The following is a 23709-nucleotide window of genomic DNA, read 5'->3' on the forward strand; positions in this document are numbered from 1 at the left end:
AGTGCATTTTACTGATTTTATGTGGTGGCTGAATCGGTAGAGAGGCGGCCTGCAGTCCTGATGGACCCAGGATCGAATCCCGGCTGGGGCAGGGAACTGTTTAAGGATTTGAATTTCCTAAAAGGCAGACTTTCCTGATCTACCAGATGACTCGCCGACATGTAAAAATACCCCCGCTAATACCAATACACCAGTCCTGTATGAGACAGCTCTAGCATGTATTCAATATGGACGGTGGGTGTTAGCGCCGAAGTGGTGACATGTGGAGATGTAGGAGGACTACTGGGCCTTGGGATAGGCTACTGCCCCCGAGATATAGGCCCTGAAGCCTTTGCCCAGAGTTGGACACAAAAAAATAAATAAATAAATAATATAGCCAGTCCTAGATTCATTTTTTTCTTCGGTTCCCCTCCACCCCCTCTCTCTCAATTAACTTTACTCTCTCTCTCTCTCTCAAATAACTTTACTCTCCACCTTTCTTTATCCCCCACTTCCGTCTCCATCCACCATTCTGCTCGTCCCCGATTTTCTTTACTCCTCGACTTTCCTCTTAATCCTCTTTCCTTTCCCTCTCTTCTTCCCTTAATCCCTTCTCTTCTGTCTCCGGGATTACGGGAGGGAGGTGTATTGTTTCATTTATTTCTCTGCAGCTTCATTTTATTTTCAACATTCAGTATTTCTTCTTTCTGATTAATGTCACGTCTCTCATTTCTCTCTCTCTCTCTCTCTCTCTCTCTCTCTCTCTCTCTCTCGCAGTAGTAGCCTATTTTCATTATCTGTGCCACCAAACTAATACAAATTATGTTTTCGCCCTTATTATGACGAAAGGTGTTATCACAAAAAAACTAAATCGTTTCGTTCTTGGGTCAATCTGAGCCTGGTGAAATCATTCGCCATCAATGTTTCCTTAACTCTTCGCACAGACAGACAGGCAGACTAACAAAACTGTATGGCAGAAATAGACAGGGGCGAAAACCTCTGTCCATCTGTAGGCTACTGTGGGACAAATCCATTTCTTTATTTTCCGAGTTCCCTATTTTCTCATATTATACGCCATGCATTTTTTTTTTTTTCCTGTTACTCCCTTAGGCCTATATATATATTGGTACGGTACACTTGAAATGGCCTACCAGTACTAACGCTTTCATTGGCACACGAAACCAATCGCTAACTTCTTTAATTCAGTTCTATGTAACCCAACGTCAATTTCACATGCAATACTTCAATGCAAGCAGTTCGTTTCACATAAAAGTAACGGCGTTTCCACCAACATATTAATCTATAAACAATTTACCATTTTAACTCGTTCCCTTGACATCCTCTTTCATTCTTGGGACTGTTTTTTCCCAGGCTTTCATCTCTCGCTCTCTCTTTCCCGGTCTTTCGTCTCGATCCATTAATCTTGCTCTCCTTCTCTCTCTCCTTTATGGTCCGCCATCCCGTCACGGCGCTATTCCTCTTCCATCCCAGCTCCTCTTTCGCTCTCTTGATTCTTTTCTTACAATTTCTCTTTTCCTTCCCCTTCCGCACTTAACTCTTCCCTTGCCTAGTCTCCACGCTCACATTTTTTTTTTCTTCTGCCGACTTCTTTAGGTAACTCCTCTCTCTCCTTTCTGCAGGTAGTTTGCATTTCTTCCCCTCATTAGTTTCTCCTTCTTCCTGTATCTCTCATTTCCCCTTTTTTACGTCCCCATCAGTTTCACGTTGCTCTGGCTCTCATTTCCTTATTTTTAGGTCCTTCCTCTTCCTACCTGTGCTTTATTTCAACGTGCCATCATTTTATTCCCCCCAATCATGCTTCTCCAGTTTCCTCTTTCCTATTCATATGCTTTGGCTTCTTTTGTTTTCCTCTCTGCTTTTTTCCCACGCACGACTCCCTTTATTTTCCGGTCGCTGTTTCTCTTTTCTCGAACTCTTCCTCCCTGTTTGCACTGTCATCCCACGTTCATTGTTCCATTTTTGGTCCTCCTTATGACAATATTTCGTATTCCTCCTCGTTATGATTTCTCTCCATATTTATATTTCAGTTTCTCTTCTTCTGTACGTTGTCACTGTGTTTTCTTTTGTTTCTCCTCTTTAATAATTTCATACTCCTCTTCATCTTGTAAAGTTTTATGCTGATTCTTCACTTTCCTCTCTTCTTTACATCAAAATCCGTACCTACACTACTTTCACTACACCTTCACCCCTCCTCCTCCTTTTACCTTATTCTCTTCACTCCACAACATCGTCCCCTGTCCTCCTCCCCTACTCCCCTTTTCTCCCAATTCCACACCATCCTTCCTCCTCCTCTCCCCACTCCACATCATTCCTCCTGCCTTCCTCTTCGTACTCCACACAACCATCCCTCCACCTCCTCCTGTCTCACTAAGATCACAACACTTCCTCCTCCACTCTCTCATACCCTGCTTCCTCCCTACGCTGTGTTATGCCACCAACATTTTTCCTCACTCTCATAATTTCCCTAAGTTCCGTCCTTTCTTCCTCTTCCTTCCTCCTGCTCCCGTTTATCGTCTCCCCTTTTCTCTCCTTTCTAATCTTCGCCTTGCTATTGCCACCTATTTCACTAATCACATACAATTTTTTCCCTTCATCTTTTGATTCATTTTTTTTTTTTAAACGTCCCTCTGCCTTTCTCACCACCAAATATCTTACACTCTCTTTTCGTACCATCCGTTTCTCTTTATATATATATACGGTGTACATATATATATTCTCTCCTCTTTTGTTTTCATCATGTAATCACTCATTTCTACTCTCTCTCTCTCTCCCTCTCTCTCTCTCTCTCCCTGCCTTTTAAGTACGGTATTCAGTTTTCCTTTCTCTCTCTTCTGTCTATCCACTCTTACTCTTTCCTTCCTCCCTCTCCTTTCCTAATCCTTCCTCTCCTCCATGCTTCTATTCCCTCTTCCTTTTTTATTCCTTCCTTCCTCTTCTTCCCTCCTTTCCTCCCTCCCCCCCTTTCTCGCCACCCAGTCAGCCTCCCACAGTAAGACTGCTGGCGCCATTTGTAGTTAGGTTACTGATGGCCCCCCACTGCCGTTCTAACCTGGCTGCTTCGTATCTTTGTGGGTGGTGGTGGTGGTAGTGGTAGAAGTGGTGGTGGTGGTGGTGGTAGATGTGGTGGTGGTGGTTGTGGTGGTGGTGGAATTGGTAGATGTGTACAGCACAGGGGTAGTGGCAGATATGGTGGTGAAGGTGGTTGTAGTAGTGGCAGTCTTGATGTATGTGAGTTGTGATCGTACATGTGGCATAGTCGTGCTTGATCTGAATGGTGGAAGTGGTAGAGGTAGATTTGGGTGGTGGGAGTGGTAGAGGTAGATTTGGGTGGTGGGAGTGGTAGAGGTGGATTTGGGTGGGTGGTGGCGGTAAAGGTAGATATGGCAGTGGTGGTGGTGGTGGTGGTGGTACAGGGTGTGGATGCTGGGTAAGGCGGCCGTGGTAGCAGTGGTTGTGGCACTGGCAGGTGCGTTGGTGGTAGTGACGAATGATGTGATGATGGTAGCGTGGGTGGTGATAAATCGAGTGGTACTGGACGTGATGATGGCGGCCAGGGTCGTGATGAGTATGTTGGTAGGTGGTGAATGTGGTGATGACTCGAGTGGTAATGGGTGTGGTGATGGTAGTAATGGTTGTGATGACTAGGATAGTGGTGCTTCTACCGATACCATGATGACAACAATGGCAGAAGGCTAGTAATTGTTGCAGTTGCAGATAAAAGTAATACCAGTAATGTTAATAACAATAATCCATATGTTATTGGGTAGAAGCGGTACCGTAGTGATAATGTAATGGGAGTTGTAGAAAGTAGTAGCTGTGGGTATCAAATGGTCTTAAGAGCCGTAGGACTAACAGTGTGATTGGTAGCAGTGATTATATAAATGGTGGTGGTGATGGAGCGGATGGCAGGGGTAGTGAGAAATGAGATGAGTAGAAGATGGGAATGTAGGACTAGTCGCTGATAAGTTTCGTTCACCTAAAATGGCCGAGATTTTCGGGTTCTCGGCAGGAAAACAAACACACACTAAGCATTCTTTCGATAACTTTTTCTTTTTCGTCCTTAATGACGGCACCATATTCTAGCATTAACCTTTTATTGCAGCTCTGCATTCAAGCTGGAGAGATGGAAATTTTGGGCCAAGGTAAAGTGGACCGAGTACAGTTGAAGTTGAAAGTTTTGTAGCTAAGTTGTAATCAATATGGGAGAAACAGCACAGACTAGAGTGAAGGAGTGATGTAGTAATGGTATACAATTTCACAGGAACTACACTCCCTTCACCTTAACTTCCCTTTGTGGCTCATTTCACGCAGATCACTACCCGAAAGATAGTACTAAGGCAGTGTATCTTTTCCATAGCACTTCTTCGTGACTAGCATTTTATTCTTGTGTTAATCTAGTGTGAGAACTCAGCATTCAAGAGAGATGGCTATTTTAAGCTAAATTAGAGTAAAAAGTTTATGGTAGTGGTCGTACTAGTACTACGAATCCTGGTAAGAGAATAGTGGTGATAATTATGACTACTGTTACAGGTATACTCTTTTTACTTTAACTTGGCCAAAAACTGCAATCTCTCCATCTTGAATGCTGAGTTGTAGTAACAAATTAACATCTGAGTATGAAGCTAGTCACGAACAGGTCCTAAGGAGGAACGCTGTGCTGTAGGATTGTTTTACTCTGCCACTGGGCTACGTGAAATAAGCTGAAAAGGGACGACAATCTAAGCCACGTAAGAGGAAAACCGGTATTTATTTATTTATTTATTTTTTTAGTATTACGAATGTTGGTGGTGCGATACTGGTGATAATGTTGACAATAAGAGTACTGTTATAACTAGATACTTATGGGAGTGACAAATGTCGGTAACAGGGCTGCTAGTAATCGAGGAAGGCTAGTTGCACAGATAGCGTTAGATAAGACAGGTGGCTGAGAAGGTTTAGCAGACCAAATTACACTGCACAGGTGTGGCAGTGGTCCAGTGCGATCGTGGTGGACGTGGTATCTGATACTGGTCTAATCACCGTGGTGGCAGTTCTTAGTGGTGACTTTAGTGATGGTAATCCTTGTGGTAATGGTAGTGATAATGGCAGTTGTAGTAGTTGTAGTCTTAGCTGTGACTATAGTGATGTCATTCTTCATGGCAGTAGTGGTAGTGATAATGATAGTGTTATCAGTCCTGGTGATAGTTGTCCCTATGATGGTGGTGGCAATCATGATAGTGGTAGTAATCCTAGTGATGGCAGTCCTAATGGTAATGGTAGCGGTCTAAATAGTGGTGAAAGTGGTAGTAGTCCTGGAGATGACAGTCCTTGTGGTAGAGGTAGCAGTCAGTGGCAACGGAAGCAGTCCTAGTGATGGTAGTTCCGTGGTAGCAGAAGCAGTCCTAGTAGTGGGGATGGTGGTGGTGGGAGAAATGTCGGGATGAGAACAGGCGATGGTTGGCAGGCCAGCCTACTATAAGACCGTGCTGGAGGGATTATGAGCAAGGAAAGTGGCAGTGGAGGTGGCAGGGGTATGAGAAATTGACGACAGTGGCTGGCTTTATGAGAGAGTGGGCAGGACGCCACACTATGGGAAGAAAAGGGATAAGGACAACATTAACGAAAGAAGAGATGAATGAGGAAAGGAGGAAAGTAGAGGAGAGTGAGGAGGACAGACAAAGGAATGAGATGGAAAGACGAGTGGGCGAAGAGAAAAGAAGGGGACAAGGAGGGAAAATATTAAAGAAAGAGGGCTAGGAAAGAAAGAAATGAGATGGAGAGGAGAAAAGAAGTGAGAAATGAGGATGACGGACGAAGAAATGAGAATGAAAGATGACAGAGTGAGGAGGCAAGAGTGCGATAAGGAGGGTGGAGAATGAGAAAAGAAGAGACTGAGGGTTAGAACAGATGAGGAAGATAAGGACTAAGAGTGAGAAATAAACAGCGGCGAAGAAAATGGGATCAGGAAAGGACAGGGGTTGAAAAGAAGGAAAGGGAAGAATAAGTGTGAACGAGAATTTCAAAAAGGAAATCAAGTGGAAGGAGATGGAAGCTATAAAGAAGCAATGGAAACAGAAGAAAGAACAAACACAGAAGGAAGGTTAGCAAAGAAAAAAACGAGAGGCGATACGGATAGAAGAAAGCATAGTCAACTCAGAAAATGACACGTAGGATGGATGGATGGAGGGAAGGACGCAAGAAACAAAGGGAGAGAGGGAAGGCAGTGAAAAGATAGTTGAGCAGATAAAAGGAATGGACGGAAGAAAGTTAGCATGGAGTGAGGGGGGTAAAAAAGGAAGGAAATAAACAATTGGAATGGAAGGTGGACAGATCGATGGAAGGAGGTCAGACGGATAGAAGGAGGGAGGAGGGAGTCAGTGTAGAGGTAGGTGGGTGGGAGGGAGGAGAAGGAATCAAATAGCGTCCATTAGGCAGTGACGTGGGCTATATATATTGTCTGGGGGGTGATCGCCTGCCGTCATCAGTCCGGCCTCGGCTCTCAGTCATATCTCAGCATTAAGTCACGTCCACATCTAAGTCACAGCTCCCTCCTGCATCATTCCTCGGCGGAAGTCGTATTTCGGCATTAACCCTTTAGATTTTGAGGGTTGGGTCTCACTTACGTATTATATTCTGTCAACTAGTGAATGGCCAGACGATTTCATACAACTGTGGGATATGCCTCTCCTCTTTAATTCACGTATGACCGGGGCAACTGACAATCTCTATTTAAGTTAACGTTAGATGATTTTATTCAGCTGAGTACGTCACAGGACCCCTAGTGTTAGTACTGGTACCGACACCATTAACCATCTTATGATCAAAATAACTTTGGCATTCTATTCCAGCTAACGCCATACGATTTTATTCAAGGGCCTGAGAACGTTAAGCTGGTTATATATCTGCGTCAGAGTTCAGCCCTGAGTCATAATTCGCCTTTCAGGTCATAACTCGGCACAAAGTCCTGTCCAAACCTAAGTCACATATCGGCCCAATCTCGTAACTCTTCTAGGTCCTCTCTCAACAATAACTTGTTTTTCGGATCCAATACATTTCAGCTCAAGGTCTCATTTCGATCACAATATAATTCGGTTCGGGATCCCAGCACTTGGTCCTTCCTTTTTCACAGGGGAGGAAAAAAAAAAAAAGTCAACAACGATATGGTACATTTTTCAGATCAATGTCAGATTCTGGACACTGTGCACTCCACCTCAAAATCGCATATTGGACACAGTGTCTTTCGTCTCAATGTTACACACTGACGAGAGAGAGAGAGAGAAACTTATCCCGGCTCTACGTCATATCCTGGTTCAAAAGCAAGGTTCAGCATTCGATTACATTTGCCCTTGAACACACTACCTGGTTATCGGTACTCTTCGCCTCTCCTACTCTCTTCTCATTTCTAACACTCGTTCTTTCTCTGCCTTATCTTCTCAATACCGTATACTTTTCTCATTTTTTCAACGTCCTTTCATATTTTTCTCAATCTCGTTTCCCATAACTCTCATTTTCTCTACATTCAAGTCTTATATCAAATCCTGCTCTTATTACCTAAAAAGTACTCACATCTGATCCACCTCTCTCACGTTCTGTCATCATGTAACTCTGATTTTCTCTAGATTTTCTCTCTTTAATAGATTTATAGGTCAGAGATAAAAAAAAAAATATACATATATCATATGTTCTTGTATGCTAATAAAGTTCCATGGTAATTTGTACAGAAGTATGTCAGGGCACTGCAGGTGAGTGGAGACCATCTTGCATTCCCTCAGCTAAGATGGCGATTGCAGCCTTTCATTTTCTCCTTTTTTGGGACAGCCATCTTACCCACCTGATCTGTCTCATTTCCTCTAGATTTCATGTGGCTCTCCAACTCTCACCTGCACCTTTGACCTGTTCCGCTTTAAATGACGGTATTGGTTTAGCTCACCTTGTTTTTTTTTTTTTCCTGTAAGAGAGAGAGAGAGAGAGAGAAATATCATACACTCTCCTCCATAACAGCGATTACCCACGGTCGTCATTAACCTTTTTCTCCACTATCCGACCAAATTATCTGTTTTTTGCTTTTTCTGCTGCTGGCCAGACTAAGATGGCAGTGGGACTGAAGGTAACGGGTGCAAACCTGGACAAAGCTGGGCTGGAAAAGACTGGGCTGACGTGGAGTGGATTAGGATGGACTGGGCTGGCTTGCACAAGGACAGGGAAGGACTGGGATAACTGGGCTGGTCCAGGCGGGACTAGGCCGTGTTGGATTAGGGTACTCCGACGTAGAATGGATTGGGGTGGACTGGGTTGTATTGGTTAGGATTTGTCTGGGTACAGTGAGTTGGGTTGGGTTCGGTGTGACTGGGTTGACATGGAGTGGATTGGGGTGGGCTGAACTAGGTTGGGGAGAGTATGCGAGGTTACTCTGGGTTGGAGAAGCTTGGTTTCAGATGAAATGGACTTGCTTTACCAAGGTGGTCATGGCTGGAATGGGGTGGAGTTCGCTGGACTGAGGTGAATTGAGCTGGGGTGGGGAGGACTGGGCTACGTCTGGGTAGGCAAGCTGGGTTGGAATGAACTAGACTGTGTTGGCAAAGATTAAGGTAAGGTGGAATGGACAGGCTTTGCATGGGATGTACTGAACTGGGCTAAGGAGTATGGTGCAGGGTTACGCTCTGGTGGAGTGGGTTACCTTGACATTCGTTGAGACTGACTGGACTGGGCAGAGTTTAACTGGACAGGTCTGAACTACGAATCACTGACCTAAGTTAGTTTGAAATCGGACTAAGAGAAGTTTATAATTACTTCTTGAGCAAATGACTGGTATGAAGTACACTTGGGATACACAGGACATACCACATAACCGGACGACAGACTGGCAGAAAAGGGATCTACTAGCCTTAACCCCTTCACCCCGAGGACGTAGTTTCAATTATAAATCTTACTACCATCGTTCGAACTGGAGAGGTCAGAAACAGCCTTCATTAAGTCCTTCTTTACTACGGTGTTCTCCCAATCTGAACAAAATCGTCTGAAAAAAAATAAACGATCGCACTCAAAGGATTAACCAGAGCAGAAACGGGTTGAATGCTGGCAACGTAATCCAACTAAACTGAACAGCAGAAGTGAACTGGATCGAACGAGCAGCCAGCCAGAAGCGCCGGTATAATTAATGACTCAGAAAAATCTACTAGCAATTGTTCTCCCCTCTGCCGTAACTCTCCATGACAAACCGATACTTTTTTTTCCTCTTCCCCCTGCTCTTTCTTGCTTTATATAATGTCGAGATTTTCCGCTTGCATACCGGTGCAGGCTTTATGATCACGGAGAAAATGGGAAGAGGAGGGGGAGGGAGGGGGGTAAGGGGTTAGAATTATTCTGAGGGAGTGCGGGTGTCTATGAGGAAAGAGAGGAAATTGTACGAGAGGAAGAGAAAGCATAACTGGACTGGAAGGGAAAGGAATGAAAGGAGACGAGAGGAGCTGGAAGGGTTGGGAAGGGAAGGGAAGGGAAGAGAAGGGAAGGGAAGAGAAGAAAGGGGGGAAGGGGAGGGGGAAGAGGTTGACTACTGAAAGATATTAAAGGAACGATGAATGGGAAAAAGGGATGGGCTAGACGAAAAGCAGATTTGTAGGAAAGGAAGGACGAACTTTATAAAGAGAGATATCGGTAGCTATTAGGAATAAATGAGAAGGGCAGAGATGGGAGGCAGTTGTGGAAATGAAACAGAAGAATTAACGAGGAAACGGCGGTGGGGACGAACTGAAGAAAGGAGCGAGCGGAAAACTGTTAGGAAAAATGTAAACAAACATTATGGCGAGGTAAGGAACGAGGAACTGAAAAGGAAAGGAAAATGAAGAGGAATTAAAGATGAAACTGAGAGAAAAGCATTAAAAAAAAAAAAAAAAACAGTATGGGGATGGGCTGTGAACGAGACGGGGAAAAAATGGCTGTACAGAGGGATGGGAAAGAGTAAATTTAACAAGTACAGAAAAACTGTGTAGCCCCGCTCTGCAGCAGGAGACTATGAAACTTAGAAGCTCCAAAATAAAGATGATTTAAAAGTTAGCCCTACAAAAGATTTGCATAACAATACCATAGTTAGTACTAAGTTTTCTGTAGCGCTACCTATTACAATTACATCCTCCTCCTCCTCTTCCTCTTCCCCTCATCATCATCATCATCATCATCATCATCATCATCATCATAATCATCAGCCTGGAAAAATGCAAGGTCTTCCCCACTCCCAGCTAGGTGAAAAGAGAAGAGGGGGTAGGAGGGACCAAGAAGAAAAATGGGACGAAGACGGATTGTGATGGAAGGAAGGTGAGAATAATAGTGGCAGACTAATAATTCTGGATCAGAGAAGAATGAGGATGGAGGGTTGTGGGCAAGAAGTAGACTAGTGGAAAGGGTTACATGGGACAAGCAAGTGGGATGGAAAGAGGGTAGAGGGCTGTGAACAGGATTGCGACTGGAGGAAAAGGTTGCAGCTGTGGAATGAAACTACTGGAATGTGGACGCGAGGATGGAAACAGGGACAGTTGCATGAGATGAGAAGATGGAATGGGGAGAGGGGGAAATACTGTTAAGCCGCTTCGGGAGTTCTGTCACAGATTAGAACCATACTAATACTCTGTTTAGACAATATTATTCAACTCAGGACAGACCTCTAGCAATCAATGGGTTAATAAAGGGTATACCTAACTTTTCCAGCTCAAAAAAGTTTATCCAAAGCCGAATAAAACAATCTGGTGACAGAATTAACAAAAAGATTCAGAGTGAAGTGGTTAACAGAAGACCTAGTGGGTCAGGTTGCATGGGATGAGATACTGGAGTGAGGAGGGGGAGGGGGTGCCGAGTTTAAGGGAAGGAGTAGTGGAAGGATTGCTTGGGATGAGAGAGTGGAACAGGGAAAGGAGGGAGAGGCCGGGGTACGGTACGGTATGAATATTCAGGGTGCTTGAATACCCAAGTTAGTGTAAGAAGAAGAGGACAGGAAAGGATGAAAACTTAAATGAAGAGGGTGAAGGAAGAAAGTTACTACAAATTAATAAAAGGGTAGCAAAGAACGAAGAGATGTAAAACGAACGAAAATATAACAATCGTGACAGAAGAAAATGAAATCATCACTGTATGAATTAGGACGGAAGACAGAACGTGGAAAAAAAAAAAAAAACACGACCAGAGAAATGTGAACATACGACACACTTTGAGATAAAAGAACTGAAAAAAGAAAACTGAAAAGACAAGGGTGGAGAATACATAAAAAGAAATAGAATTGGGGAGATATGAGAGATGGTGATAGCGGGGGCCTGAAATTAGACCTGCGAATTAAGGAAATGAGAGAAAACTGAGGCAATAAGAGGAACTGAAGACAAAAGGGAGCAGTGTAATAAAAAGATAATAACCTATAAATAAGAAAGGCCAAGGGACAACTAACCCAAAATAAAAATAAATGTATCTCCGGAGACAGTAGTGGGGGAGGAGGAGGGGGTGGTGAGGGAAGGGGTGGGGGAATGGGGATAAGGGAGGGGGAGGGGCCAAAACAGGTATGGGCAACATCTACAATAAGAAATACGCTAGATTCAATTACACAGTTTTTGCCTGCGCATGATCCTCCTCCTCTTCCTCCTCCTCCTTGTATTCTAGCCCCTCCTCCCCTTGCTCCTACCCGCTCCTTGCCCTGATTCCTCCTTCTCCTCCTCCTCCTCCTCCTCTCGCTCTGGTTCGTCCTATTATTCTGGTTCTGCCTCTCCCTTCCTATACTTTGGCTGCTGCTACTCATCTTTTGCTCTGGCTATTTCTTCCTTTTGCTGCTCCTGCCACTACTCTAAATCTGACCACTTATCCTCCTCCTCCTCCTCCTCTTATTTCTTGTTCCTCCTCCTCCTGCCGCTGCTATCATTATTTTTCCTACTCCTATTCCACATCCTATTATTAGACCTTCTCTTCCTACTACTACCACTATTACTATTACTCCTCCTCCTCCTTCAACATCCACAACAGTAACTGATCCCACTCCTACTGCCTCAGCTCCTGCTACTCCTCCTACAGCCACTGTTATAATCACTATCTCCCCATGCTCTGACTCCAATTCCCTCTTGCTCCTCCTACTAATACTGCTATTACTACTACTACTCCCCATCTTTCTATCACCTCTGCTACAACCACTCACACTACTGCAATTCCTCCTCTTACACCCCCTACTACTATTACTACTATCATTCCCACATTTCCTCCTCCTCTTCTTCTTACTACTATCATTCCCACTTCATTTCCTCCTCCTCCTCCTCCTACTACTACTACTAGCTACTATTCCTACTCTGGCTCCACCCCTACTCCAACTCGGCTTGCTGTGAGCCTGCTAACGCACCGGTGGTCGTCTTCCCACGCTACGACTGAACTACGACCCCGCCCGCCTGACTTACTGCACCACCCTCTCCCCCCTCCCCTCCACCTCCTCTGCGGTCCTTCTTATCCTCTTATTTACCACCACCTTCTTCCAGCCTTCCTCCCTGTACCATATTTTGTATTCTCTTTCGATTTGTCTATTTCTACCTTAGCACCACGTTCTTGTACTAATCTTCTGTGACAGTTCTGTATGACAGTTTTCATGTTTTCACTGTCTTTTTTACCACCGCCTTCATCCAGTTGCTATATATTTATGCTATCTTTTTTCTTTTCCATTTTTTTTTATAGCCCAGTATTCTATGTTTCACTCATTTCTCTCTTCCTTACCACTACCTTCTTGCAGTCATCCTCTCTTCAGCAATTTTTTTTTATATTCTCTCTTCCAGTTTCCCTATTAAGATATTTTTAATCTTTCTTTTTCCATTCTTTTTAGTTATCACCTTCACCCCCCTGCACAACAGTTATGCCGTTTTTTATATTCTTTCCTTTTCAGTTCTTTTCTGCGCTTCCCATTTCCCATGCTCATGTTTCTCCTCTTTCGTTTTTCGACTCAGCCGTTGTGTGTGTGTGTGTGTGTGTGTGTGTGTGTGTGTGTGTGTGTGTGTGTGTGTGTGTGTGTGTGTGTGTGTGTGTGTTTCTTTTTTCTCCTTTTAACAGTTTCCCATTAATGACATTCTTATTCCTTTCTCTTCTGACTCCCATTACAATTCACCACTGTCTCCCCTTAATTTTCCCCTCTACAGCGTCTTTTTGCTTCAGTATTCTCACATACCAATGCTTTTATTCTTATATTTTCCTTTTCAAATACATATGTTTCCTTTCCTATCGTGCTTATGCTTTTTCTTGCTGTCTTTCCGTCCAGTTCACTCTTCATGGTATCTTCTATTCATAATTCTCTCTCTCTCTCTCTCTCTCTCTCTCTCTCTCTCTCTCCAGTTCCCCCACAAAGGTTTTATTTCTTCTCTTCCACTTTTCCGAAAATTTACCGCTCACGTTGTTTTTACGGGGCTATTTATCCCATTCGCTTTTCTACGCCATACGCTTAATGATTTGTAGGCTATTTCACTTCTTCGTGATTCCAAACTCTTCTTCCAGGTTTCTGCATTTCTATTCGTCCTTCCCGTCATCTGCTTTTTTCCCCCCTTCCATGCAATTTCTAATTCCGAATCATTTTTCCAGGTCATGAGTCCACCTTCTTCTCCTCCTTCCTTCCTTCCTTCCTTCCTTCTTTCCTTCCCTCATTCCCTCACTCCCTCCTCATTTTCCTCTCTTTCCGTCCTCATCCTCTTCCCCCATTTCCCATTTCCTGACTTCTTGAAATCCGAGCGATCCAATAAATTTCCTTTGACCTGTTATGACACTGGTAGCTTATACTGAGTCGATGGGCCAATGGCGAAAGGAATACTGAAGTTGGAAGAATGAACTGGTGGGTGAATGGAGAAAGGAAAATCGAAGTAGGAGGGATGAGTCAGTGAATGAGTGGGGGAAAGGAAAGTTGGTGGGATGAGTAGATGGGTAAATGTGGAATGGAAACTTGATGTAGGAGGGATGAGTGAAAGAATGAGTGGGGAATGGAAGATGGAGGGATGAGTCCATGGGTGAATGAGGAAACGAAAATTGAAGTTGGATGGTACAAGGAAGAGAAGCCTCGAATATTGGGAGTGGTGAAGAACTGCAACAGACCCGATTTGATGCGGTTTGTAGGGGTCACCCAGGATGAACTCTGAGATTAGTTATGTGGCAGTACCGGTGCATACACAAATTCCTTGGGTGACAATAGTTAAAAAAAAACAAAACAGCGTCATCAATCATAATTTCATTCCTGGGTTCGTCTTGATTGGTCACACGAAAATTCCTCCATGCATTTATATTACACAGCACCAAAACTTCCCCCCGCCACTCCAAACTGCCTACCTATAAGCACAGTAGAGGACAGAAGCTAGTCTGATACTTCCCATCTACTTCTCACTTTCCTCTACTGGCACACATTCCTAAGCTTGGAGAAGTGCGGTTTGTTTCCCTGTCCATATATGATACTCTATAATGTGTCCAGCAAGAAAGTGTCCAGCATGCCCAAATTGTGAAGCAGACTCAGTGAAATAGTGGGCGAGCTTTTGTCCTTGGTTGCAGCGTACTATATATTTATGTATGACTAAACAGAGCTTCGTTATTTATTTAGTTCATCGTCCCCTAGCACCCTCCCATTCCCTCCTCTCAATCTCACCATCCGTCGTCACCACCGCACCTAACTCGCCAGCCTCCCATCCCTGGTGAAAATGATGGGGTGATTATTTTGGACCCATCTAGTACACTCAGTTACCCTTGCCACCTACGAGTACTCTCCTCAGCCGCAACCTTTCTCACACCCACTTTTGACTTTCTCTCAACCTCAAGAATTCCTCTCTCTCTCTCTCTCTCTCTCTCTCTTCCCACAGCATTTCCCCTTTCCATCTCCAACATTTCGCCATAAACCATTTGTACCACATTTCCTCCCAATATTAGGCCTCCATTTCCTCTCTCCTTTCTGTTTTCCTTACTCCTAGTAGAGAGTGAGATGGGCAAGATGTACAAGCAGCCAACATTCTACACTCCCTCTCACCCTCTTGAGCAACTCCCTTTTTCACTCCCGGTAACTACTTCCTCCCACTCCCCTTCCCTTCTCCACTCCCCTTCCGAGCCGTGAGTGAGGCTGGTGAGGCAGGGGTGGAAGTGAGGCGGGGTGGAAGTGCGGCAGGGTGAAAGTGCGGCAGGGTGGGAAGAGGAGAGCAGACCTAACACGCCCCCTCTCACCCCAAACGGAAGAACATCGTAAACCAATAAATACCAAAACGAGACGAACTGGTACTATACGCGAAGAGGCTAAGAAATTTTTATACATGTAAGCTACGCGATGGGGTTATGCATCCTAGACGTAAATATATATAAACAGGTAGTGACTCCAGAGATAAGTGGCTAGTACTGTAGTTCTATAAGTGTACGGGTTATGCAGTTCTACGTCAAAGGGTTACGGTACGTGATTCTATACTTACGTGAATGCAAGAAGTGATTCCATACCTAAAGAGATGGTCGTTCTAATTGTGTGAGAAGTATGCGGTTCTATAAGGTATATGAAACAACGTTAAACGGTTGTTAACGAATCGATGTCGTACCCGATTCCGTTCTACACTTAAAGAGACTAAGTGAATAATAATCTACAAAAAAAAAAAAAGAGGTGAAGGCCCTTACCGTTGAGGGGGTAAGCGTTTATATACGTGTAAGGATCCTTTACTGTCAGCAGCACACGAAACTCTAATTGGCTAATGGTGTGTCTCATCTAGGAGCAAGGACCCCATATATAAAAATTTTCCTACACTTTAGCTGTGCATAAGACAGAAGGCACTTTTAATTCCACTCATACCTTCCAGACACTTCACAAAATTAGCGAATATTAAAGTGACAAGGTACGAGGAAACAAAATTATGATCAATTATATTCAACTGATCCGGAGATTTGTTTACCGTAATACTGGTTAGAATCCTTTATAAATACGGCCCCTGATTGCCCAATATCCGTGTCACACTTCAGTCGCTCTTCGGTACTTCAATGGCATACTTCAATTAACAAGAATTTCTGGCTTAAATATTCATATCGACAGAGCTAAGGAGTAACAGGTGGTTCAACAGACTTTTTTCTATTCCCCTGTAATAGGATGACTCACTCTACTGACAATGCTACTGTTCATTAGTTTGTTTGGTTTCATTTTTTTTTTTTCCTCACGCAGTTCGTCAGTGGCATCATTCATACGTTGTCCGTCAACTACCAGAAGTTTCTAGTCGAGCAAATTAATAAGAACCACGACGGATGCGCTAAACAATAATATATCGTTCAACAATCCAGAGGTCCAGAGGTCAACATGGACACTTACAGAAGCTGACATCCACAGAAACTGATGTGGTATGACAGCAAAAAAAAAAAAAAAAAAAAAAAAAAAAAAAAACAAGCAAGTTACAAAGACCGGCATGGTTACAACTCCTGGTTTATGCCACTAACGTTGTAAATACAAAATAACTGGGGTAATAAACGCTGGTAACGACACAAAACAAATGTGAAACTTAAAAAAAATACGAGACAAACTTTTAGCTCACAGACAAAATAAAGCGACAAAATGCTAAGAAGTGGCCCACAAGCTGATAAAGCCACAAACACGCTGTAACGATCACAAAAGCTGCTAAGGTCACATTCTAGGTCCAAAGTTCAAAACGGTCTCTTACGGGCAAGAATTACGAGGTGACCAGGCCCGTCACGGCCACGCGGAGAACAATTAACAGCGGGGAGATGGCCGGGAGATTACCCTTCGCCCTGCGCCAGTAAACGTCTCGTGGGCAGGAATCAGTGCCAGTCGATGCGGCAGATAAGAGCAGGGACGAGCCGGATATGAGGGGGTAAATGGACCACGCCGAGCATACCTACACACACTGTACGTACATGTTATGCACGCACACACTTATATGTAAATGTTAAACACACACACACACACACACACACACACACACACACACACACACACACACGCACACCTCCAAGTCTATCACATATCACGGCATCCCACACTCCCTCATGCTCTTTTACCACTATTACAATCGTCTACAGCAAGACGCCTTAATCTCGGAGGGGTGGCCACAAAAAATCGCCTCCATATCACCCTGTCCTTTGCCAGAATGTTTTATTGAGTTCACGGAAGATTTAAGGGTAATCACGGTGTTCAGAGAGTTAAATCCTAACTTCTTTATCAACAGCAACTGCTCGGAAACAAAATAAAATCCTCTGGCGGAAGCAAGATTAAACTAAGGACATCGAACTGAAAGTTAAAATTACGAGCTCTTACTTTCACCAGTGCTTGTTTCACATGTGTTCTTTATAAGCGTAATCTATTCACAGATGTCCGCCTTTCCGTTTCTCCCTCCCTCTTCTACTCCTACACACCACCATCCAATTCCCCTCACCCCCACCCCCAACCCGCAACACACACTCCCCACTACACCGCAGCACTTCCGCCATGACTTCTTGGGCTGAGTGACAAGTTGGGAGTCACGTAATTGAGAGAGCAACTCGAGACCTCTGCCCTCTGCCGCCCCCATTAACAGTACTGAGGAATGTAAAGGTCTTTGTCTCTACCGTAATTACAGTTCCGTCCAAATGGCTGAGTATATCAATTTATATTCTGCGGGAACTTATCCTGCTGTGTAACTGTTTACTGCTGCTATATTATAATGTAAAACTTTATACAACTACTACCACTACTACTACTACTGCTGCTACACTGGGAGCCTAACCATGAACAAATCTGAGGGGTGGAAATCTTAGTCAAGTTCTATATGCAGTACAATTTTCAAACTAAATTGTGCAAGTATCTGATTTATCTTCTCAGTTGATATGGGAAAATGTTTTTTATAATGGCTCTAACATTATTTGCATATAATATATATATATATATTTTTTTACTGCCTGGGCAAAAGTGTTTTAAAAGTATATGAATCACTCTCATCTTAAATGTCGGGACCAACTGCCTAGCCCCGGGCACCTACGCTCCTCATGGGGCAATGTAGGATTAGATGATGGATGGATGGATGTGTCGCGAGATATGAAATGAAGACTGATTCATTGAATGACTGACTACTACTACTTGTTACTTATAAAACTAACAGCAGCAACAACACCAACACCAAACACCAGCAGCTAGCAGCAGCAGCAGTAGTAGTAGTAGTTTTTCTAAAATTGGAAAACACATAATGAAGGCTCAACTCAAGGCTACTTCTGTCCTCACCTTAAAAGTCACTACAAGTCTTTAAAGTCGCTACTCTCACTAGTTATTAGCATTGCTACCGCTGTTACAACTGTCAGTACCGGTACTAATATCCAATTCGTGAATCCTTCCCACCCTACTTACTAAAAGGAACTTGGTTACTATGATGATGAAATCTGCCTTGAGAGCAAGCCCTTCAGTACACGAGGCACTTCCCCAATGCTGAAGAAATCTTGCGGAAGTACCGGAGAATGGTAATTTGAGAGTTTTCTGACCATTCATACGAGGTCAGCTGTATATATACAGTATATAGGTACACACACACACACACACACACACACACACACACACACACACACAATTATATATATAATATATATATGTATAACAATTATACATACACATATATATATTATACACACAGTGTGTGTATATTATATACACAATGGTACCATCATAACGTACACGTAACTTAGAACAAAATCGACTAAAACACTCCCGCCATGCCACACCTTGAAGTCAGCTTACTTAACCGCAAACACAGATAATCCTTCACTTTGTCTGACTTTCACGAGGAGAAAAGGCCCAGTGATTCAGGGGAGATAAAGGGTTCGACAAAGGGCATTAAACTACGACATTAAGTACAAAGCAAGTCACTTAACGAGGGAATTATCTGTTTCGAGGTGCAGCCCCTTTTCTCTTCCATTTCTTCTCCCTCAAGCTCTCTTACTTCTCCTCTCACTCTCTTGCTCTTTAACTCCCTATCTTTCTCTAGATCCTGATCCCCTTTCTACTCCCTCTATCTCTTGCTCCCCCTAGCTTTCCCTCCCTCTCCCTAACCCTCTCTCCCTCTCTCTTACATCTCCTCGTTCACACTCGTCCTCCCCCATCCCCCACCCCAGCATCCTCTTTCTAGACCTTGCTCTCTCTTTCATTCCTTCTCTCTCTGTCTCTCCCTCGCCCCCTCTTATCCCTTTCTCCCCCAAGCTCTCTCCCTGTTTCCCGCAGTTGGCAATGCACTTTACAGGATGACAGATTACGTTGGCATTTTCGTTTATTCATTTTACTTATGGTGTTTGCTTACGTGAATCATCTAATCAGCTATATAAACACAGGTGGAAAACCCGAATAAACTTATAAATTCGCAATCCAGACATTACAAAATTACGCATCTATGTACAGAATAATAACTACGATACGCACGTACATAGTCTATACAGCTTATACAGTGTGTGTGTGTGTGTGTGTGTGTGTGTGTGTGTGTGTGTGTGTGTGTGTGTGTGTGTGTGTGTGTGTGTGTGTAAAACAAACACCCAAGGACACACACTGACCTGCCGGGTTAACGACGCTCGTACTCAGATTTTTGCGACAGAATTTACGATCTGAGACTTAATTCCTGGATTTGGCACGGGGAGCTCATTAAACGCGACCAGCACCGTCCCCTCTGCCTCCGACCATCAACACGACTGACGCTCAATCCCGCCGCCTCAACACCTCTCTTTCCCCCTCCCCTTTTATCCGTATCTCTTTTGCTGTATATAAACGAGTATTGCAACGGGCACCACAAGGTCTATATAAAGTAGATTCCATAGCCCATGTATGAGTTTCTTTATTAACTTTCCTGATGCCTTTGATAGTTTTTGATTCATGGTGTAAATAAATGCAATGTTTTCCTGACTTCTCTGCTGTCAACTTCACTTTAACCCACTTTTCCCTACATATTCCTTGCGTGCTACCAGCCGTATACAGCTCCAAGTACTCAGGTAACCCATGTTTAGTCCTGATTATCCACTGTCGCCACTAAATGAACTCACTCTGAATTCACGTCTTCATATTGCTCTAGAAATATCTTTTAATGATCCCTACGCATCAATATCACATCATCAGTATTAGTCATTTAAGCCGCACATGATTCACCGATATCAGTTCCATGGCAAACTCAATTACAAGTACGAGTCAATTACCATCAACCACTCCACACTCCTTGGCCACCAGTCACTCACCATCAATTACAGTATCAATTACTCGGCACCAGCAACTAGTCCCACGTCCCTTAGTAACTCAACTGCGCTCCGACATATTAGGGCCATCACGCTCCACCGCCACTTACAGGGCAATAATCTAACCCTATATTATCTACTCGCCACAGTTCCTGCCAGTCATCTCCTGCAAGCGAATCTGAAGGGGGGTTCGACCAGATAAGGGATGAAGTGAGATAGTAAGCAGAATGGGAGGATGTAGGGCGAATCAGAGAACAGTTAGTGCCAATGATTGGGAGGAGGAGGGAGTTCTGAGAAAGAAAAAAGCGAAAAGAACTAGGATGTGACTTTTAGAGAGAGAGAGAGAGAGAGAAATACGATGCGCCTATTTTCCCTTCACTTTACGGAGTGAAACGGCCATCTCTCCATCCTGAATGTGGTGCTATAACAAGAATATGGTGCTAGTCACGAAGAAGTGTTGAGGAAAGGATGCAACGTCGTTTTTATATATTGTCTTACATTGACAGATCTATGGGATATGGGGCGCAAAAGGGTGAAAAAATGCTAAGATGAAGTGAATGACCTACAGAAAGAAGAGAAGGAAACTCGGGAGTAACTAGAAACAGAGGAAAGGAGGAACTAGGGTGACTTGAGGGAGAATGACAACTTGGGAGGAGTGACAAAAAAGAAGAGAAGGAACCAGACTAGAAACAGTGGAGGGAGCACACAGAGTAGACAAAAAAGGGAATAAGGCGCGAATGAAGGTACGACAACAAAGATAATGAAAGAAGAATTACAGTAAGATCCGGAAGGAAGGAAGAGGAGAATTAGACTATGACTAGAATGAAGAGGAATCAGAGTAAGGGTAGAGAGGGAGAAGAGGGGAATTACAGTAAGACTAAAGAAAGGAAGAGGGGAATTAGATTAAGACTAGTAAGGGAGGAAGAGAGAGATTAGAGTAAGGCTAGAAAGGGAGGAAAAGGGGAATTAGAGTAAGGCTAGAAAGGGAGGAAGAGGGGAATTAGAGTAAGACTAGAAAGGGGGGGAAAGTGGAAATCGAGTAAGACTAGAAAGTGAGGACAAAGGGAATTCGAGTAAGAACAGAAAGGGAGAACGAGGGGAATTAGAGTGTGACTAGAAAGGGCGGAAATGGAAAGGGGCCCACTGAGACTCATCAGGGCTGCCCTCTGATCAGGCCAAGACATATATAGGGCCGCCAGCAGGAATTTATATCACCGCTCCAGACACCCCCTCTCCAATATCTTCTACTTCACATCTATGGCGGTATTCTCACGCTGGGGAAGAACGGGTCACTGTGGAGGGTGGGGGCTGCAGGGGCGCCTTATCATCCTGCGAACGATAGACCATCAGGCGGTCGTTTCTTCTGGTGGCAGTGAGGCGTGGCAGGGAGGCGCGGCTGCCAGGGTCTGGTGAGTGTCAAGCTGCCACCACGTCTTTTGCTCACATGCTATTATCGGCCAAAGGGGCACCGCTCAGGCAACCCTGCCAGGAGGCGCCTAATCCGTCATCGTTTCTCTGACAGCCGCAAAGCTTTAGTCGGTGGAAATCATGACATGAGTTTGTAAAGCCATACGAAATAATGTATGAATTAACTGAGGTCAGATGAAGAGACTACTATTGGACTACCGTGCTTGGACTAAACTTTTACTACTTACCATCATCATCATCATCATCATAATCCCAACTTCTTTTTCCCACCAGAAGATGGGATGAGATATGGCCCAGAATGCAGAAAGAAAAAACATGATAAAGGGATGTGCATTAAACAGCATGTCCAATTAAAAAGACCACACACACATTCGATTACCAGTCGTTATAACAGAATATAATGTCAGCTACTCACCCCTGCAGCAGGACACTTTCCGTCAAGGATGGGCCCAGAGATGTACTCCATGCTGCGGTACTGCATCGAGCCATTGAAACACATATGAATATTTTCATTGAATTTCGCCTCGATGTCGTGCACGGAGTACACACACACAGCAGAGGCTGCCTTTGGCTTGGCCATGTGGCCCTGTGAGGGTGCGAACACGGCCACTAGAACATAGTCACTCGCCGCCACGCCCAAGTTGGCCGCCAGGTCTGCGCCCGCCTCCACCAGCTTGGCATCCTGCACCAGGTTGTAGTTGGTGCCATCACCACCCACACACTCCAGCGTAATCTCCGTGTACGAGTCGTAGTTGGCGTCTGTGATGCATGTGCGGGCCAGCCGCGAGATGTAACCAGATTCTTCTTGACCTGGTAGGTGGGATTTCTTCTGTACTGTGACAAAATAAGCGTAATCGCTGGCATTGAAGCCGTACACATACTGCACCAAGAAGTGGTCCCTATACTTCACGTCGATGCGCAGCAGCGACTGTTTGGAGAAAGAAAGCTCGGCGTAGTCGAGGTCGTGTAGATTCCTGGTGGAGACAGCAGGGACATCATGGCGGTAATCGCCCACAGTGGTGAAGGTGGTGCCCACATACAGAGCCAAGGACCCACCCCACTGGTTGTAGTGTTCAGGGCCCACGAAGGCAAAGGTGGAGGCATCAGGGTCATTGGCGGCCACGGAGCGTGGAATGAACTCTGGCGTCAATGAAAGGTTGGCAGTGCGGAACTTCACACAAGCTCCCTGGGACACAGAGCCACACATAATGAGGGTGGACGCATCGGGGTCCAACACAAGCACTTTGTTCACGTTATCAGTCAGCACACGCTTCATGCGGTTCTCCAGACCACAGCCCGACGCATGGCATCGAGGAGAGTCCTGTCGGGGACCAGTTTCCACCCGTGCCCTCAGTTCCAGCCTGGAAATGTCTAGCGCCCAAAGTCTGTTCGTGCCTCCTACATACAGGACGCGTGCAGCTCTGTTATAGACAAGGTGTTGCAGCTGGAGGCTATGGTTGCCAGTACAGAACTGCGCCACTATACTGGGGGGGTGTCGGTCGGTAGGGCAATTTGTCCTCTGACCCGCCTCTGCACACCCGACACACAGGCACACCAGGACGACTAGAACACTAAGGCTGATCCCCCGTAAGTTTCGCGCACACCGGGTCCACATTCCTCCTCTTCTATGGTGTGGATGGCCCGCAGGGTGGCCCGCTGGCTGATTCGCCCGCGCGGGCCTGCGGGCCGGGCCAGGGACGTCTTCTGTGGGGCCACAATCACACATGGTGCCGCGGGGGGCGCTGCTCCCGCCCACGCCCGCCCATCAACACTGCACACCAACACCGCACCTGTGGGAAGAAAGGAGACGAATATTAACATAATTATTTTTAACATTAGAGACTAGTTGACCTACAAACCTCAAATGCAGTAATCTATTCATTTATTTTTATCGTACGGTGTAAGAACACATTTTTAAAAGTATTATTATTTTCCACCGCACCACTCACAGACTTAACTAATCTACGGCAATAAATGTGAGTGTGGGTGAGGGAGGGAGAGTTCTAGGAAGGAAATGTCTAAGAATGGAAGTTCCTGAGAGAAATGTGTCAAGGGGTATACTGGTCTTTTTCAGCAAGACCTCGCACAGGCAGCCCCCACGACCCTGCACCATAACACAGC

At 44.7% G+C, this 23709-nt stretch overlaps 1 protein-coding gene across 1 annotated transcript in view; it reads right to left on the bottom strand.

Moving 5' to 3' along the window:
* Positions 1–23314, bottom strand: part of LOC145413547 (plexin-B-like) — an 889679-nt gene extending 866365 nt beyond the window's left edge. The window contains exon 1 of the mRNA XM_080283243.1: positions 22004–23314. Coding sequence (XP_080139369.1) covers positions 22004–23314 — 1311 coding nt within the window. The remainder of the gene's footprint in view (positions 1–22003) is intronic.
* Between the last annotated feature and the right edge of the window lie 395 nt (positions 23315–23709).

Source organism: Coenobita brevimanus, chromosome 96 (genome assembly GCF_032717465.1).
Source record: "Coenobita brevimanus isolate Jiangsu-jjx chromosome 96, ASM3271746v2, whole genome shotgun sequence".
Taxonomy (NCBI): Eukaryota; Metazoa; Arthropoda; class Malacostraca; order Decapoda; family Coenobitidae; genus Coenobita; species Coenobita brevimanus.